The following is a 19,869-nucleotide window of genomic DNA, read 5'->3' as shown; positions in this document are numbered from 1 at the left end:
CATACTTGGACTGAGAGAGAAAGATACTGTTCTCAGTCTACCAGACTTCAACTCCTAAGCAGTAATGTAGAAGTCCCAAATCTATCATATCAAAGGTGCGGCACAAATCCTGTTTGATCCCAGTGATCAAATGTGCTGAACTGCCAATAATGATTAAGTCATCCACATAGACAACCACAAACAGAACATCATTACTAGTATGCTTGATATATAGGTTTGCATCAGATGGACTCCGCTGAAAAACCATGATCTGTCAAGTACTTATCAATTTTCATGTACCAAGCCCGAGGAGCTTGTTTCAAACCATAGAGTGCTTTGACTAGTCTACAGACCTTCTGTTCTTGACCAGCAACCTTGAATCCTGGGGGTTGCGTCATGTAGACTTCTTCCTGTAAGTCACCATTCAAAAAAGCAATCTTGACATCCATCTGATGGACTTTCCAACTGAACTGGGCTGCCAAGGCAAGAATGAGCCGTATGGTACTCATTTTGGCTGTAGGAGCAAAAGTCTCCTTGTAGTCAATGCCTTCTTTCTGTGAGAACCCACGAGCAACAAGACGAGCCTTATACTTGTCTAGGGTTCCATCAGCTTTGTATTTTACTTTGTACACCCATTTGCAGCTAATGGGCTTCTTCCCTGAAGGAAGATCAGAAAGGGCCCAAGTGTGATTCTTCTGAAGACTCTGGAACTCAGCTTCCATAGCCTATTCCCACTCAGGTATACCTTTAGCCTCTGAATATGTCTGAGGCTCAAAAACACTGTGTATGTTAGCCATGAGAGCAAAATTGATTGTATGTTGTTGTTTGCTCTTATTACGGGAGGTCCTACCTTCAATGAGCTCAGTATCCCTAAGATCACCAATGGTCTTGGCCCACCATTTAGGCCGGAGAGTAGAAGTGCTAACATCTGGAGGAGCTGGAAGAGGCTCAGGATCAGGAACAGGAGGAGCAGGAGGAGGATTATTCTCCAAAGGGAACTCAAGTAGTGCATCATCGAAAATGGATTCTGCATCATCCCGCCCATCAGGCGAACCTAATGGAAGAAGAACACTGTGAGGCTGATCCTCAGAACACTGCTCAGAAGAAGGGGACTGAAAGAATCCTCTGTCTTCATCAAATACAACATCACGACTGAAGATAAGACGTTCAGTGTCTATATCTATCAGTCTGTAGGCCTTATGGTGATCACCGTATCCTGTCATCATGAGTTTCTGACTTTTGGAATCCAACTTGGAGCACTTAGCATCTGATATCCAAACATAGGCAACAGAGCCAAAAACCTTCAGGTGGCTGATCTTAGGCTTCCGACCAGACCAAACCTCTTTTGGAGTCTTCCCCTTAACAGCCTGAGTAGGGGAACAATTAAGGAGGTAGACAGCAGTAAACACTGCTTCAGCCCAATACTTATTCAGAACACTCTTGTGTTGTAACATTGAGCGAGCCATCTCAACAACCGTACGATTGCGACGCTCGACAACACTGTTTTGCTGAGGAGTGTAGGGTGTAGTCAACTGGCGTTTGATGCCATGGGTATCACAGAAGTTGGAGAATGCAAAAGAACAAAATTCCCCCCCCGTTATCTGTCCTAAGAGTAACGATGCTACATCCAGACTCTTTTTCAACTAAGGACTTAAACTTCTGAAAGATACTAAATACATCTGATTTGTGTTTAAGAAAGTACACCCACATCTTTCTACTAAAATCATCTACAATAAGCAAAAAGTATTTGCAACCAGTAACAGAAGATGTATTCATAGGACCACAAATATCAGCATGAAGTAATTGAAGTACCTTAGATGCGCGCCAAGACTCTCCATGTGTGAATGAAGTCCGATGCTGTTTGCCAGCTTGACATGCACCACATACTCCAAGATGTTGAGTCTGAATATCAGGTAACCCTGAAACAAGTCCCTCCCGAGATAGCTGAGAGAGATACTGAATGTTGAGATGTCCATATCTCTAATGCCACAAAGTGCTGAGAGGGGAAACACGAGCTGCCAGAGCCACTTCAAGGGAATCACCAGTGTCAAGACCATGATCCTCTAGACCAACAGCAACAGTAAGACGAGTCTCCCGATCAATGATGGAACACTTGTGAGCACTAAACACCACATCTAGCTGAGGAGAATTCCTCATAATCTGACTGACAGAGAGCAGATTAAGTTCCATACCAGGAACATAGTACACATTCAGGAAGATGAGATTCTTGCCACCAGACTGTATCTGAACAGTGCCTCTGCCAACAACTGTATACTCTTCACCTCCGCCGAATACAACGGAATCACTGAAAGATGAGAAGTCTGTAAACTAGTCACGCCAATGAGAAAAGTGACGTGACGCACCAGAGTCGATGTACCAAACAGAAGACCTGGCATGATCTGAAGACCTCTTAGCCATAAAGGCATAAAAGGCAGACTCCTTCTGCTCAAAATGTTCAGCAACATGCACCTTCTGGTGTGACCCTCCCTGCTTCTTTTGTTCAGAAGCAAGCCTCTGACGGCAATCTTTCTTCATGTGGCCGTACTTGTGACAGTAATTGCACTACACATTCTTCTTCTTAGCATCATCCTGTGTCTGAGAAGAGCCTTTCTGCTGAAAAGGCTGAGAGGACTGAAATTTGCCTTTATCCTTGTGAAAGGATTTGGCTGTAAAGGCATTTTCCAAGGAGGCTGACGTAGTACTACTACCAAACTGTTGTTTCCAGCGATCCTGCTGCAGAAGTTTGGTGCACAATTCTGAAAACTTCAGGTCAACATTAGTTGAAGTAATATTGAGGGTCTCAATGAAGTGTTCATACGATTTTGGAAGACTTTTCAGAGTGATTACTACCATGTCTTCTTCCTCCATAGTCCGACCAATAGCTTCGAGCTGATCTTGAATGTCCTTGATCCTCGTGAGGTGTTCCTGTAAGGACATGCGTTCGTCCATCATGATGGAGAACAGTTGATTCTTCAGAAAGAATGCTCGGCTCTTGTTGGATGTCTCATGCAATTCCTTCAGATGCTTCCAGATGTTGGAAGTTGTCTTGCCGGAATGAATCTGCGGTAACTGATCATCAGTCACGGAGAGTTTGAGAAGCATAACTGCCTCCCGATTGCGTTCATCAAACTTATCTTGATCTGCACCAGGTGTACCAGGACTGAGCTCTTTTCCCAAAACAAGCTGGTCAAGACGCCTATATTCGAAAATGGTCAACATACGTTGTTTCCAGATGTTGTAATTGTTGCCATTAAAGCGTCGTGGAGTTGGTTAACAAGATGTCTGCTATGGCCAACCCTCACCATCACTCAAATTCCAACAAGGAGAGCAATGTTCTTTTCCCCTTTCTAAAAGGCTTGCAATATTTTAATGATCCAAGCTAACTCCATCTCCCAAACAAAATGAAAACACTTTTCAATTTTCAAGACTCCGAAGAAATGAACAAACCATAGTTGGAGGGTATTTTAATGTGCACCTAAGTGAAAACAACGTTAAGACATCACTACTAGATTTAAAAATATTGAATGAGGATAGAATACAATATTGTTATTAATGAGGGAACATATTCATTGTTCTATCCACTTATTAACTGTACCATCTTCAATAACAAGTACTATTTTCTACTTGGTAATAAACTGTAATCAAAAGCATGAAGATTTAGCTTTCCTCACTTTACCTATGATGGGATGCCAAAAGGGTGGAACCTCCAATGAAATCCACGTGTTTTTCATGCAGCTAGGTTAATATTTCAGTATGTATTAACTCAATTATAAGTAATGTATCGATGCATCTAGACAATGCACCAAAGGACATACAAAGACTCCCCCAGCCTCTAAGTTTCTTTCACAGTTTTCGCCTTATACACAAGACAAATGTTTATCTACAACCGTGGCAGTCTTTTATTATCTAGCAATTTCTTTAAGTTATGCTAGGAAACGAGTCCTCCAAACTGTGACAAGATGTGATGTCATACTTAAAATTAATTTATGAGGTCTTGGTGCATGGTGCCCTAGATATTATGGGCTAGCTAGAGGATGACTGAAATAGATTAGGTCAAGAAAGAAAAGTGGAGGATATCTATTGTCAAATGATGATTGGAAGGAAGCTTCCAAATATGTCATTGCATCCATAATGGTGGAGACCACTCACCATGCAGAAATAACCTACCATGATCTTGTAGAGCTATACTAAACAATTGACACAGATATGTTGCATTGTCGTGTGAGAAGTGTCCCACTCATGAGTTTTTGAGAGAACACAAACACAATGCATAAAGGAGGTTTGGAACAAGAAGAAAGATCCTCTCCACATCAACTCCCTACATTGAACCTAAAATAACAAGCAATAAAAGAGAATTCATCTTGTGATTGGAGATGAAGAAGATGCCACTAAAATGGTGGACCATGGTTAATAGTAATTAGGACAAGGATCTTTTACAACAATCTAGTCCTATGAAGAACAGGTAGCTAATTTAAAGCATTGGAGAACAGGCACAATAAGCTGACCACAGCAAAGGAAACCACATTCAATAGTCTAGGATAGAAGTGGATGGAACTCCAGACCTAAGACACCTTACTATTGACCTCTCTTCACAAACTGCTAAGTATTTTATTGCTAAGTGGAACTAATCCACCCACAGCTCCATGACAAGTATAGCAAACTTTGAGAGAAGCTACATTCTTTCGGGCCAACAAAATTATGGATGTGGATCTAAAGCATGCCAATATAGATTGGCCTATATGAACAACAAAGATAAAGGCAAGTTTGGGGCTGCCACTTGTAATGCTACGTTGCCAGATTCTTCCCTGGCAGCCCAGGGTCCCGATCCAGTCTAGCCCAAATACGGGTCTGAATGCTGTCTGGCCCAAATATGGCTAGGGTCCTGCATTTTGACTGTGGGTTTGTTGTGAAGGACTCGGGGAGAATTTTGCCATATTTGCAGCGAATTTAGACGTGAGCGGCAAAACACGAGCAGAATTTGACGGGTTTTAGACCTTTTTTTATTTGTTTAAACTTTAAAGTTCTTTTTTGGTCTATTTTGGTTGACTCGACCCCACAACCCTAAAATAGACCACTAAAAAGGCCAAAAAGGTGCAACGTATCTCATTTGTGCATTTGTGAATGAAAAAGAAAACTTCTTGCCTCCATTGCCAAACTTTCTTGTTTGCTTGCCATTGCTCAAGGAGTGTTAATGGGTGATTGTTGCTCTAAGTTGGTTTGTGAGCTATTCCTATGCGGTTGCAAGTGTTGAGAACTCCTCAAAGACATTGAAGAGGAAGATTTCAACAAAAGTGGTAGGCTTTTGTTGATTTTGTTTGTTTTTTTTATTTTTCTTTGCATTTTTTTAACAAAATGAAATGAACTCTCTAGTTTTATTTTATTTTTTCATTTTGGTTTGTGGCTTTGTATGTTGTTTATAGCTTCATAGAATGGCAAGTGCTTCTAGCATTGGAAACTCTCGATTCAAAACAGACCCGGCTTCTCCACTATGGAAATATGTGGAAACGGTTCAGCAACTACCAAGTGGAGGAGGTTTCCTTTGAATTTGCAGCCATTGCAAAGAGGAATATAAAAGCTCTTATAGTAGAGGGAAAGCATATTTGTGCTTAATCCCTCAGAAAGGCATCAAGTTTTGTGTAAGCAAGCCAAGAGTTGAAGGGCAGCCTCCACCTAAAACCCTTCTTGCAAACTCTATTGTACTAAAATATATTGAAGAGCAAAGAGAAGCAGATGAAGCAGCTAGGAATGCAATTGTTCATTGTTCCACAAGGTCTAGAAGTAAACAAGCATCGAAGGCCTCTATGGCTTCAGTTTCCAATGAAAAACCCGGAGAGGGCCATCCATTCTTGTGTGTTCCTCAAGAACCGATGACAAATAAGAGAGCAAAGAGGCCCTTGGAAATGTCATTTCACAATGAGGCTAGAGACATTGCCGAGCAAGACATAGCTAGATGCATCTATGCAAATGGATTGGAATTTAATGTTGTTCGCTCACCGTATTGGCAAAAAATGGTGAAAACAATTAATGAGGCTCCAAGGGGGTTCAAAGGCCCAGGTTATGAGAAGGTGCACACCACTTTATTAGACAAACAGGTGAAACATGTAGAGGATTCCTTGAAGCCCATCAGGGATTCATGGATCGAGACAGGTGTGTCCAAAGTATTGGATGGATGGAAAGATGCAAGAAATCGCCCTTTGGTCAATGTTATTGCAGTGTCCACGAGAGGTGCAATGTTTTGAGAGTAGTGGATTGCGAAGGGCAAGTGAAAGCCATTCATTGCAAACATTCTTTTCCAAGCCATTGAGCAGTTTGGCCCTCAAAATGTTGTTTAGGTGATAACAGACAATGCCAAAAATTGTAGGGCTGTCAGTATTGGTTGAGGAGCACTATAATCACATTTTTTGGACACCTTGTATTGTCCACTCACTCAACCTAATGCTGCAAATTTGGCAAGAAAGTTGAGTGGATCAAAAAATGCACAATGATGCCCAGGAAATCCAAATGTTCATCGCAAACCACCATATGTCGCAAGCCATATTTAGACAATTCTCGAGATTGGAGCTCTTGAAGGTAAGTTAAATTATTTAAAATTTAAATATGTTTTAGACTTTAGTTTAGTAAACTTTCTAAATTTTTAATTTTGATTTTGATTTTGATTTATTATTGTTTTGATTTTGAAATAGGTTGTACCCATTTTGCCTCCAACACTATTGTTTTGAGATGCCTTGTGAAGGTTAAAGAGGCATTGTCTAGAATGGTAATCAGTGCTAATTGGAGCATAAGGAGGCAATCTAGTAGTACAAAGGCAGCTGCCATTAAGGCAATGATACTAGATGACTCTTGGTGGGATCGTGCTAAGTACCTCCTGAGATTTACTGAGCTTACATTGAGCATGATCTAATACACTGACATGGATAGGCCTTGCTTGGGTGAGGTATATGATGGCATTGACTCCATGATTGGGGATATAAAAAAAAATCATAGATGAGAAAGAGCAAGATCCTGAAGAAACATTCTTCAAGGAACTACAGAAAATCATGGTGGAGAGATGGAACAAAATGACTACCCCTTTGCATCTCCTTGCCTTTACATTGAGCCCCAGGTACTATAGTCAAGAGGTCCTTAATGAGAGTAGCACTAGAGTTGCCCCATACAGAGATCCTGAAATTGTTCATGGGTACAAGGCAGCCCTTCGTAGACTCTTTCCCGGTCCCATATGACCAATGGTGAGGTCTAAATTCATGAGTTTTGCAAGGACTGAGGATTGCAGTCTTGACGCTCTTGAAGACAAGGAAGGGGTTGATGCTCATAAATGGTGGTAGTTCCATGGAAAAATATACCAGCACCTACAACCCCTTGCCATCAAAGTTTTATCACAAGTTCTTAAGTATTAAGATTCTAAATTCTAAATTCTTGTTGATGAATATTGAATTTATATTTAAAAATTTTACTCATAACTCTTAACTCTCTAATTTCAAAATTGAAAATCTCGATAGGTTGCTAGTTCATCATCATCCGAGCGGAATTGGAGTACATACTCTAATTGTTAAATTTAGTGATCAGATTAGATAAATAATAATTCACACAATTGCACAGATATTATCCTGGGAAAACCTTCCTCTTGAAGGTGGAAAAACCCAGCAACAAAGTTTCTTATTTTATTTATAAATACACAAGATGCCTTTACAATAATTTCGCTTCAACTCTTGAAGCAGACTCACCAATTGAAGAGACAAACCGATCTGCAAATCACAATATGTAGAAGATATGTCTGCTCTGCTGTAGATATATATCGGACTGTTGAAGGATAAGCACGAACTGCTGGAGGAGATTATCAGATTGCTGAAGTATGTCAATGAAGGAATACGATCTGCAGAAGTGTATTGATTCGAATAACAAGAAGGAGAGATATAGTCTCCCTTTATATCCGTCGATGGTGACCTATACCCAAGAGTCGGCACCCCTTCCAAAGAACACGACTTCACAAGATGCATCGAATGCATTCACTAAGGGTGGCAGACTTTCAAGTCGGCTTAGTAAGTATTATTTATACATAAATAAAACATATTGTTTAATTGCCTCTTTTGAATTTAATCAATCGGTTTATATTAAGGTGATTATTGCTGAAGTATGTCAATGAAGAAATACGATCTGCAGAAGTGTATTGATTCGAATAACAAGAAGGAGAGATATAGTCTCCCTTTATATCCGTTGATGGTGACCTATACCCAAGAGTCGGAACCCCTTCCAAAGAACACGACTTCACAAGATGCATCGAATACATTCACTAAGGGTGGCGGACTTTCAAGTCGGCTTAGTAAGTATCATTTATACATAAATAAAACATATTGTTTAATTGCCTCTTTTGAATTTAAACAATTGGTTTATATAAAGGTGATTATAAATTGAACATATAAAATGTCTAAGGCCGATAGGCCAATTAGACATTTGGATTAGCTATGTCAGCCCTAAAGGATACCGACCAACGCTATCACATTAACACTTTCATCCACTCAATAAAACGCAATAGACTACAATCCAAGAAGGCAAAAGACTTGGTCTATGTGCATTCAAACTTGAGGCTCCTAACACAAAGACAATACCTACAAAAAAGGGGAGGCAAAGCATTGGGATGTTGAACCAGAGCATGTGGAGTTGGATGATACAATTGCCCGCCTTGGTGCACTTGGAACTGATGATGATGATAATGAGCTACGTAGTTGATCATGAGGCTGCTCCTAAGGCTGAGATTGCTCGTACCGATGCCAATGGCACTGTTTGTGCTTCTAATTTGCCACAGCAAGAGGATGATGATATCTTTGATGACTTTCAATAATATTTGATCAGAGATGGCTGATTGTTAATATTGACATTATTATTTTTAAACTGAACCATTGATATGGTGGTGTATTTTGGCATTTTGCTATGTTATTTGGACTAAAACATTAATATATATGGTGGTGTATTTTGCTATGTTACTTTACTATTAGCATAGTTGATAGTGGTGTATTATGAACTTATTTGCTGCTGCATATATGTATATATCTTTTATTTTTTATTTTTTATTTTTTATTTTTATATGTTTTTGTATGGACAAACCCAAAGCGAACCCAAACCCACCTCAAAAAAAAATTGAACAAACCCACGAACCCGAATCTCGAACCCAAATCCAAACCAGGACTGGCTAAGTCTAGGACCTATTTCGTCAGTTTTAGGGTTTCTACCTTTAGTCCTAGATTTTAGGGCTAGGGTTTTGGAAAACCTGAGCGTAGAACTGGAATCAGGACCCTTGAACCTCCCAGTTAAATTTGAGTGAAAATAGAGCAACTTTCTATTTTTAGAAAGTTCCTATTTTTTAGGGAATTTACTGAATCCTAGAATGTCTTCATTTTGCCCAAAATCAAACTTACTATTTTTAGTAATTTCTATTTTTAGTAAGTTTCTATTTATAGTAAGTCATCCTGCATCATGTTTTGGGTTCTAACAATGACGTTCTAAAAAGTTTCTATTTTTGGAAAGTTTATTTATAACAAGTCCCTACAAGCAAACGATGAAGACTAAGCATTCCTGAAGAATTTGTCTAATTCCGGAAGGACAGAAAGCAGACAAAATCAATCGAAATTTGGCTAAGTGTTGACATCCATTCCCGAAGTGGAAAGATTAAAAATGTTCCGAGTCTGGCAAGATTTCTTCAATTCTCCTCAAAGTGGCAGTTCATCCGGAAATGATCGAGTTGAAAGAGTCAAGGAAATCCTAAAGAAGTCCAAAATCCTTGACCAATGCAAAAATCCACCCTACTCCTCAGGAGGGCGCCAAATAGGAGTCAGGGAAGAATGGAAAAATGTGAAAATCCTTGCCTAAGTGGTTTTGTTGCTCATGCTTCACCAAGGACGCCAAACTCAATATACCTTGGAAAATGCTTAAGTTCATGAATTCCTTGCCTTAGTCCAATTTGCGCCCTAGCACTCTGGAAGATGCCAAATGAAGGGAGCGAGGGAAGGTTTAAAAAAAAAAGATGAATTCCTTGCTTTGTGAAGAATAGCACCTAAGGAAATGATGCATGGAAAGTGGAAAATCCATGACCAAGACAAAATCCCACCCAAGAAAGTCAAAGGGCGCCAGAACATGGTCAACAAGGAGAGTGGGAAAAAGTGTGAATTCCTTGGCCATAGTCAAAATCCGCCCTAAGCCAAAGATGGGTGCCAAAATGGAATGCTCATGGAAGATGAACAAGGAATGGAATTCCTTCCACAGGGAGAAATAGCACCCAAAGTTGATGAAGGGCGCCAAAAGTAAGGAGTCTTGGAAAGCATAAAAAACATTGAATTCCTTCCTCAAGCCAAAATTCCACCCTACTCCTTAGGAAGGCGCCAAAATGGAGTCAGCAAGGAAAGTGGAGAAAAACATGAATTCCATGACCAAGGTAAAAATGCACCTAGGGAGGATGGAAAGGCGCTAGGAAAGAGGAATCATGGAGAAGCCAAACATTGATAGATTCCTTCATCTATGCAAAATAACACCCAAGCATTTGATAGGGCACCCAAACAAGTTTGCCAAGGAAAGTCACCAAATGAAGAAATTCCTCCATGATAGTAAAACAGCACCTAAGAAGGTGGGAGGGCGCCAAAGTGACTATGCCTTGGAGAACTTCAAAATCTCCAATTTCCTTCATGAAGTCAGTTCAGCGCTAGGGATGCCAGGAGGGCGCTAAATCCACATGCTCATGGAAGGTGGTTGAGATTTGAAATTCCTTCACCAAACTAGATTCCGCATTCAAGTCTAAGAAAGGAGAGAAATTGTCGAAGGCATGAAAATCCAAGGGTCAAGGAGGAATGAAAAGTGAAAATCCCCTCGGGAAAAAATTTGAAAAATCTATTTTTAGACACCAATCTTATCAGAATCCAAAAATTTTTGCAGATTTGGAATCGTGAGATATTTCTCTCTATTGGACTCGGGTCCTAAATTTTAGGGAAATCCTTAAAAAAATAGGAGATGTTGGAGAAGCATGGAAAATTCCCTCCGAAGCAAGAAAAGTCAAGCCAAGATGATAAATCAGGTGAATCTTGAAGAATATCCCAATTTCCCTCCAAAATTTGAAAGAATGGAAAGTTGGTGAGTTGGCACGGAATATTCTAAGTATGATGCACGACTTAGTGCATTAAGAGAAATTTCCAAATTCGAACTCAACAAGGAGGAAGATTCCATGTGCATGACAAGATAAATGGAAAGTATGGTGCATAATGAATGCAATTACCAAAGTTGATGCCTCCTAACTTAGCACCACGATTTAAAAAATTCTATATAAGCATGGAGACACATTTCATTTCTCACATGCAAGTTTCAAGTAAAGAAGAGTTGGAGAAGAAGTGAAAAGGTCATACTTAGTGGATTTTTCCTCATTTTCAAGGAGCTTTTCAGGATGGCAGAATCAAGCAAGGCGGCTACCATCACCAAGCAAGCGCAGATAAAGGCGAAGATGAAGGGCTTTCTTCCAATTTCCCAGATAAATTCTAGGTGGAAGGAGATCAGTGATACAATTTTGGGCACATTCAACCTGGCTGCTTTCAAGATTAGAATGTTTGGAACAACAGGACATAATCCATCCCCAACAGTTGTCAAGCTTGTCAAGAGCAGAATTGTTGCGGCAGCTGGTTTTCCTCTTGCTATTCAATGTCCAGATTTGATTCTAGAATGTGCAAAGCATTACAATCCGGAGAGGAAGACAATTTCAACATCAGAGGGCAAACTACTGGCGACTTTGACTCCGAAGGCAATCACCAAGGCTTTCGAAATTCGTTCACACTATTCCATGACATACAGAACCATTACGGAGCTCAAGCAGTGTATGATGCGGGTCCTGCCAGGTGTGTGGACATAATCAACAAACAGTGGTTACTAAAGCCATGGCCAAATATCTCCAAAATGCCACCAAAGACTCACTATCTTTGAATTCAAACAAGAATATGTGGACCTGATAAAGATGCTGAGAAGGGTAATGGGATGTTCGCATACTATGAATTTTGAAACACGGATGTTCTTTTACATCGGCCAGATCATGAATGCAAATGGGCTAATAGATTGGGCCAAATTGATCAGTCATTACTTGCACGAACAGCTAAGGGATTTGAGAGAAAGAAAGTCCCAATCCTTCTTCATGAGCTCCTACGTGATTTATATGCTTGCAAGAAGGGGAGAATTTGATGGTCTGCCAGCAAAAGGAGTCATGGGTTGCAGACCAGCACAGCTGAAAGTACATGAGTGTTATCCTCAGCTGCATCTTCACAATGTTAGTTCTTACAAGCTCGCGAATGACACCTTCACTATGTACCTGACAAGACTTATGCAGAAGGAATTGCACACAAGTGTGTCACCACAAGCTAGGGCCTTGGTTCAGAAGTATGGAGCCATGTTCTTACAGTTTCCGAAATTCACCTATATCAGGACGCAGGGATTCTCATTCCAGTCATACAAATTGCCAAGGTATCCATCCGACAAACTGGTATTTGCTAGAACTCATGAGGCAACTAACAACTTATGATCAATTGCAGAAGAAGAAGAAGAAGAAGAAGAAGCAATCTATTAAATTCCCAATTGTCCTAGGTGATTTCGTGGAGGTGTGCCCAAGTTTGGAGGCAGCTGAGAAAGCAACAGAGGAATTAGCATTCTATCCCCTGACATATTATACATCCAGAGCTTAGTATGATCCTTATCGCCAAACCGGAAAGGTTGCTAGAGTGAAATTCATACACAAATTTCACTTAGAAGATTATTGGGCAAGTGCCAAGGATGACCTTGAAGTCCGGAAGAAAATGTATTCCAGACTGCCCCTTGACACCATTAGGATAAGTGAGATTTTCCAAGTGCCAAATCAAGTGAAAGAAGATTTGGACTTGACGCAACCTGAATTTGAGAAAGTGAAAAATCAACCCATTCAACTGCTAGACTGGTCGGAGCCCGAAATTGATGATTTGAATATCCTGGCTAGACCTGTGTTGAAATTCACTAAACACTGGGTTGATCGGCAGATAAGGAAGTTGAAGGAAATGTTCACTTGACCTACCAGTTGATGGGAAGTCTAGATTCCCATAGTGAAACAACTGAAGGATCTTCACAGACCCAGGCAAAAGAAGTCCGGCTTGATAGAGGGAAAAGTGCTCCAAAGAGGCCAAGGACGGCAAGGAAGAAGGATGTTCGGCAAGGAGTCCAGCAAGAAGTTCAGCAGGAAGTTCATCATGAAGCCCAATAGGAAATCCATCAAGAAGTTCATCAAGAAATGCAACAGGAAGAACCTCTGCAAAAGAGAGCAAGGGTAGAAAGGGTGCAGTCACCGGCAAGTTCTTCCAGTGTACGGGAGGTAGAGATGTTCGCGCAGGAAAATCCAACAGATCCACCTCCAGGCTATACTCCAGCACCAGATATACTCAGCATCAGTGCTTCACATAGACCCAATCAACCGAGAAGTCAAAGGCAAGAAAGTCCTCTGCACCAGGAAGAAACTCGTCAGGATAGTTTAATAGAAGCCATCCTTGGTGAAATGGAGGAAGAATCACAGGAGCAAGAACAGGTGGAAATCCATAGTCACTCCATTCCAGCTCCTAATTCGTTGATGGATAGACTAAGAAGGGAGCCAGAAAAGAAAATTGATCTAGCCCGGGAATTAGAAGAGTTGTTCAAGAGGATGGATCAGCCGGCAGAAAAGAAGGCTCCCCGGAAATTTTCCAAGGTCATGAGGGATGAATCTGGATCCCAGACCTTGCAAATAGTTGAGCCTACAGTACATAAGGATAGGAATGAAATTAGACCGGAAGATTATGTTATCAGACAAGTTGATCTTGGTCATGCCTCCACGGGACAAGTAATTGGAGACTTCGAAGGATCTTCCTTAGCCATGAAGGAAAAGATGCAGAAAACGAAGGCAAAATGTAAGAGGCTAAGGGAAGAAAATAGAGCCTTATGCGAATACATTACAAACCTTAAGCGGCCGCCCAGAGAAGCAAGTCCCTCATTCATTCCTCCTTCCCTCCCTGAGGAAGTTGTTAATGACACGGAGGTAATCAAAGCAATGGCACAGAATTCCAAGGAATGGGTGGAGGATGTCTACACTGCAGCCGGAAAATTCATTGAGGACTTGGCTCAGCTTCATTCTAGGTTTGTGGCCCTTCTGAACAGATTGGAGATAGCGGAAGGTTTATGGGAAGATGTTCACATATATCAGGACTTAACCATTCCGCGGCTTAGGGCTCTTATGAAGTTTCTGAAGCAAACACTGATTGATGGGAAAGTAATTCAGGAGAACGAAGTTTATGACTTTCCCCGATGGTTCTGCGCAATTTGTTCAGGAAAGAATACCTTTGACAAATTCAGCATAGAGTCTTCAACCTTGAAAGACTGAATCAAAAGGGTGCAAGAAGAAGTCATCAATGTAATTGAAGCACTGTTCGCAAAGAAGCTCAATGAGGATGGAGTAACGGTGAATTCCCTGAAATCACAGTTGCACGAGTTCTTCTTCATAGGTTCATTCACTAAGGAACATTTTGCAAATGTTTCTTCATTTTCCAGTACGATGAAAAAGACACACACAGGAAATCATGATGGAGTGGGAAAGCTTCTTTTCCAAGAGCGAGGAGGAAATTACCTTGATGGAATTTGATATTGAAAGTGTGCCAAGTGTCTCCATCGGGGAGCTGGAAGCCGTCATCAGTAAATTCATTGCGTATGCAATTAATGAGCAGGATAATGGTCGTCCATTCCTAGACAAGAATCTTTTGGCCGGGTAGTGGCGGCGCATTTACTGCTGGAATATTTTTTACTAAGTGGCAGCCCAATCAATGCATGTTGAATGCATGAAGAATCTTTTTGCATGCAGCCGTCTTATTAATGGTTTTATGACAGATTATCTACGCATGTAGCCATCACATGGGGAATGATAGGCATTTATTTCTTGCATGGGAATATTTGTTATATTTTGGGCAAGTTTGATGTAATGGGGTGCATTTAATGCACAAATGGATGCCATTTTTGAGCTTATTTGAATTAATTGTATATGGGTTTAATGGGTATTAAATGTTGATTCTCACCTTGTTGCATCTTGAGTGGAGAATCTTTTAGGGAAAACCCTAATTAGGGTTTGCATGTAGCGAAGGCTAGAAGCCTATATAAAGGGGTGACCCCCCTCATTTGTAATGGAGGAGAGATTATTGTCTGAGATTGTTGCTAAGAGTTTTTTAAGGAAACACTTAATATATTGTTCAATTGTTGGTGTGTTCTTGTGTTGTTTTGAAGCTCGCATGGCCTCACTCTCTTCATATAGATTAGAATTGCTTTCATGTTATTAGATGAACTGGATTTGATAGGGTTGCTTGTTGCAAAGTCCGTGCTCATACTTTTGGTGTGCAGCTGATTGTTGCATATTGTGCAAAGTTAGCCTGAGCCTCCGTCATGTGTATGTTTAACTTCGATTATCAGTGGAGATTATTCGATTTGATGGTTTCTATTGGTGATTTGAAAACTCTTAACACACCCTCTGAAGATTGCACCGCCTTCGTGTAGTTGTGCTCTGTTGGAGAAGCGAAGCGTGATTAGACTTTGCATAAGTGATCCCGTCTCCTTGTTCGTAGGATTAGATTAGTCTTAGCTTAGTTTTCTAAACCCTTTACTCGTTTACTTTTCTGCATATTTTCAAATCCAAAAATCCAAAAAATAGAGCTTTCATTGCAAATCATTCGCGTAGAAATCCTTGAACCCGCAAGTTTGTTAAGATCTTTTGTGAGCATACGTAAGGCCCCTTGGGTTAACAGCAAACCCATCAACTAACTGAGCCATGTCCACACACAAAAGGAACCTTGAGATTAGTCGTTTGATCTTTCTTTGAAATCTTAGCATACAGACTGATTTTAAACAAGAGAGAGTGAAGTGACCGTTGGAAACTTTATTCTGTGTTCGGTGTAGTCCTAAAAAACACGTCAACGGGCCTTTAACATGAACATTAACAGTGGAAGACCTCAAAACTGTCAAGAATACTTTTGATAAGGAAAGAAAGTAGAAATATTGCTAATCTGCCACATAAAAGAAGCAAAAAATCATTAAGGCTCTATACTGATGGAAATATTACTAGAGCCTAACCACAGCTTAGTTGATATGAAAGATTTTCATTGATATTTTCCTTTAGAGGATAGCAGCCCAGTTTTCTAAATATCCTAGCAGGATAATGCTAGTCATCAATAACATTTAAAGTACAGGGGAAAAATTATTCAATTGAAAATATCCAGATGCTTGGTAAAAACCTGAATATGAGATCTTGTCAGCTATAATTCATAAACAAACAGATGTGACAGAAATTCATAGAAAAGAGCCAAAATATGCTTATATTTTTTAATGTTTTGGTGTAATGTAGTATATCTGTCTGTGTGTGTGTGTGCGTGTGCGTGTGCGTGTGTGTGCGTGTGTGCGTGTGCATGTGCGTGTGTGCTCGTGTGTGTGTAAAAAAATCCTCAAATTACTTACAATTGTTGTAGTAGCAATCATAGCATAGTCTGCCCATCTAAAATACTTTCTGGCATCTCCTCTTGAAGTATGGTACAAAGAAGATGTGACACCAACAGCAATCAAAGAATTTGCATAAAACACATTTCTCATTCTCTTTCTGTGTCATTTAATTAGAAAATAAAATTACCAGTCAATTCAAAATAATATGAACAAATACGTAAAAAGATGTGTGAGATATAGTCTGAATCTGGACTTACCTTGGAGCTTGGATTCCAAGAAATATGAAAGGCAGTGATGTTAACACATTGGCAATGGTTTCTGCCGGACTCTGATCACCTAAAAATATGCCAAGTATGAATTAAAAGATTGTATAGAGTTTCCATAACTGCATCTTCACACTTAATAATAAGAAAAAAATTAAGATTGCAGTTTTTAAGTGTAGATGGATAACAAAACAAAGAAAAAATAATCTGCTAAAGAGAATTGAAGAGCATGAAAGAAATTTAAGATTCCAAAGAAAGCATAGTTTCCTAAAAACTAGCTTTTCAGTTTAGGCAAAACCAATACGAAATACCTAGATGATTGCACTGCACAGGTCTCAGAGATGCTGCCCTCATTTGCCAGATTCTTCTGAGATGAATATATGGTGAAGAAGCCCCAGAATCTTTAAAGTTGACATCATCTTCAAACCTGAACCAGAACTAGCAAAATTTAATCATACAAAATAACTCACCATAAGCATGACAATCTGAAAAAAAAAATTATATGATTTAGAGTTCAATGACACCACCACTTTCATATTAATTAATAATTATAGATTAGCAAGCATTAAGCAGTCTTATGCAGTGTTTCATACTTTGATTATTTATTCCATAACTATGAAGTTACCTTCTCAAAGGTAACCTACCACACAACTTTCTTTGCTTTGCATATCACTGAAGCCAATGCAGAATTTTAGTGACAAGAAGATAAAATCTTACTCCATGAACAATCCTCTATCATCTCCAGGAATCTCTGAGTGTGCATCGCTTGAAAGTTGAAATCCACCCTTCGAAGGAGGTTCTTCCTGGAGTGATGTATGATGCACCAATCGCACTCCATGTAGATCTCTCAATGCTCTAGGTTGTCTTGGTTTTGTCCAAGTCTCCATTTACTGTTTTAAAATGTTGGCGAATTCAAGAAAACTTGTAGCTAACATCAGGCATGCACCACCTTCTTTCTCATGTCAATAAACCTAAGTGATTCCTATGAAAAAGAATACATATATCCATCAAACAAAGTAATTTATGGATATGATTTGGAATAGTCTGCCTCTCTAGATACAATCACTCTTATCAACCAATTGACAATAATGAATAAAATGTTACAGTAATGAGAACATTGTTCAAATACCTTTCAAAATTTCAAGCATAGACGCATCTTGACAATTTTTAAAATAGTGGTGGGAAAAATTCATTATACAACAAAAATATAAAAGCTTTATTAGAATAATAAAATGTCACAATGAAAATTCACCCCCTATGAGCATCGCACTGTCCAATGAGTGCCATGTGAACCATTCAAGCTCGTAAGAGATCAAACATAGAAGAAATGGCAGCTCATGAGAAAAAGGTCATTGATGGAATGGCTTGAGTGCAAGGCACTGCATACAGTTAATGCTGAGAGATGATACTTAGAAATGAAGGTTATCAAAAAAGGAACATGTTGACAGCTCCTTTTTCTATTAGTCTTTGAAAAGCGTCACAACTAATACATTCTTTCTATGCTATAACTAGCGATAAATCTTGGAATGTCCAGCAATCAATACAGAGAACTTTATTTTTTCATTGCTGGGAGCGAATTTCGCTACTGACTAAAAGCTGAGCTAAATTTTGTGGATTAGCCATGACATTGTTACTATCAACAACAACAAGATACATCAAGTGATCTACCTGACACTGTCTTAAGTGGCATGGTGCAGAAAAGCATTAGCAAGAACTAAGTCATTTTCTTAAGGACCAAGAGAACATCACAACTCAAGTACATCAAAATGTAATGCCACACAATGCTATGAAAATCTTTAAATTTTTAATCAATCACATATTACAGTTTTACCAATTTATCACAATTTGGGTAAATTTCCTCTTCCTTTTACTAACTAGTTCATTTTTGCAACCTTGCAAATTTAATGTTGTTTACCATTTTGGTAACATCTTTCTTTCTAGATGAAACCCTTTTATTGGCCAGGGATGGAGCAAAACCCTGGGATGGTGTTCCTTAGCAAAACTCTAGGATGCTAGCAATTGGGGATTCCCAGAAGACAAGTGACTCCGAAAACCGAACCTGCACTAGCAGTAGTAAACAACAATTTACCAATTAAGTGATTGATGGAGTGGTAAGCAATCCTTGTTTGGAACAGCAGGTCCCAGGTTCAAATCTCATTATTGTGCCAATCAAAACATAAGAACTGTTTGATGATTAAACAGAACGCTAGCCAATTAGGAACGGCTAAAAATCCATAGCGCTTTAAAAGGAAATATGCCCCTTCCTACTGTTCAGCCTCAATGCCAAGTTTAAGAAATATATATTCTGTCAAATTTAGAAGGATTGCAACCTTGCCATTCAAGTGGACAGAATGCAACTTAGGCGGGAATACAAGCTCACTAAAGAACCAAAAAAAAAAAATTTGGATCCATGAACGAATGGTTACAGTATCCAGGTGATTCGAAACCTGTGACCAACAATGTGTTAAGCCATGGTAGGCTTCGAGAATAGTTAATTTATTTTCTTGTCCATGTTGTAGTGTTAATATTCCTACTGGCAGTGGCACCCACATCCATATGCAAAGAGGAAGAAGGGCATGTACCTTGAGTCTCGAGAAAGATAAGTGATCGTCCATCGTCCGACAGGCATCCACAGAATGCAACATTATTCTGCCTGAAATGGAAGGATATCTGAGGGCTCGCTATAAATATTATGACAAAACGCAAGAAGATGGGAGTGGCCGGGCAGTTGCGAGAGCACATAAGAAAAAATATTCCACGGCATCTTCCCCTTCTTTCGCATATTCTTAGGTTTCTCGTCGGAATCTCCTACACGTCACAAATGTTGTGTTGGGCTGCTCCACGGAGGAAGCTTGACCACCTATTTTTACCTCTAAAAACTAGGGCGAGGGGAAGGGTCCTATAGTTGTGCATCATAATTTTGTAATTTGATGTCTTACAATTGCGAAGCATTAAAGATCATAAAAGGGATCATTTTGAAGTGACTTTCAATTTGTATTTTCTTTTGTATTTTCTATTGTCTTGGTTAGTGCTGCTCTGACCACCAAAAAAAAATTTTAAAGAGTTTATATTCTCCTTCATATTATTACACAGATATATCTTAAAATTGAAATTATTGCTCAATTATTAATGCATTAAAATC

General features: G+C 39.6%; 1 protein-coding gene across 4 annotated transcripts in view; it reads right to left on the bottom strand.

Moving 5' to 3' along the window:
• The window catches only part of LOC131067761 (uncharacterized), a 39,694-nt gene extending 20,167 nt beyond the window's left edge, over positions 1-19,527 (bottom strand). The window contains exons 1-5 of one of the 4 annotated variants that reach the window (XM_058002896.2): positions 19,310-19,527; positions 17,445-17,709; positions 17,039-17,154; positions 16,722-16,800; positions 16,483-16,621 (exon numbers count right to left, since the gene is read on the bottom strand). In XM_058002896.2, the coding sequence (XP_057858879.1) occupies positions 16,483-16,621; positions 16,722-16,800; positions 17,039-17,154; positions 17,445-17,614 (504 nt within the window). In that variant the 5' untranslated portion in view covers positions 17,615-17,709; positions 19,310-19,527. The remainder of the gene's footprint in view (positions 1-16,482; positions 16,622-16,721; positions 16,801-17,038; positions 17,155-17,444; positions 17,710-19,309) is intronic. The other 3 variants (XM_058002894.2, XM_058002893.2, XM_058002897.2) reach the window with 3 other exon arrangements.
• Between the last annotated feature and the right edge of the window lie 342 nt (positions 19,528-19,869).

This window comes from Cryptomeria japonica, chromosome 5 (assembly GCF_030272615.1).
Source record: "Cryptomeria japonica chromosome 5, Sugi_1.0, whole genome shotgun sequence".
NCBI lineage: Eukaryota > Viridiplantae > Streptophyta > Pinopsida > Cupressales > Cupressaceae > Cryptomeria > Cryptomeria japonica.
Note: the sequence above shows the minus strand (reverse complement) of the source record. Positions and strands in the feature narration are given on the sequence as shown.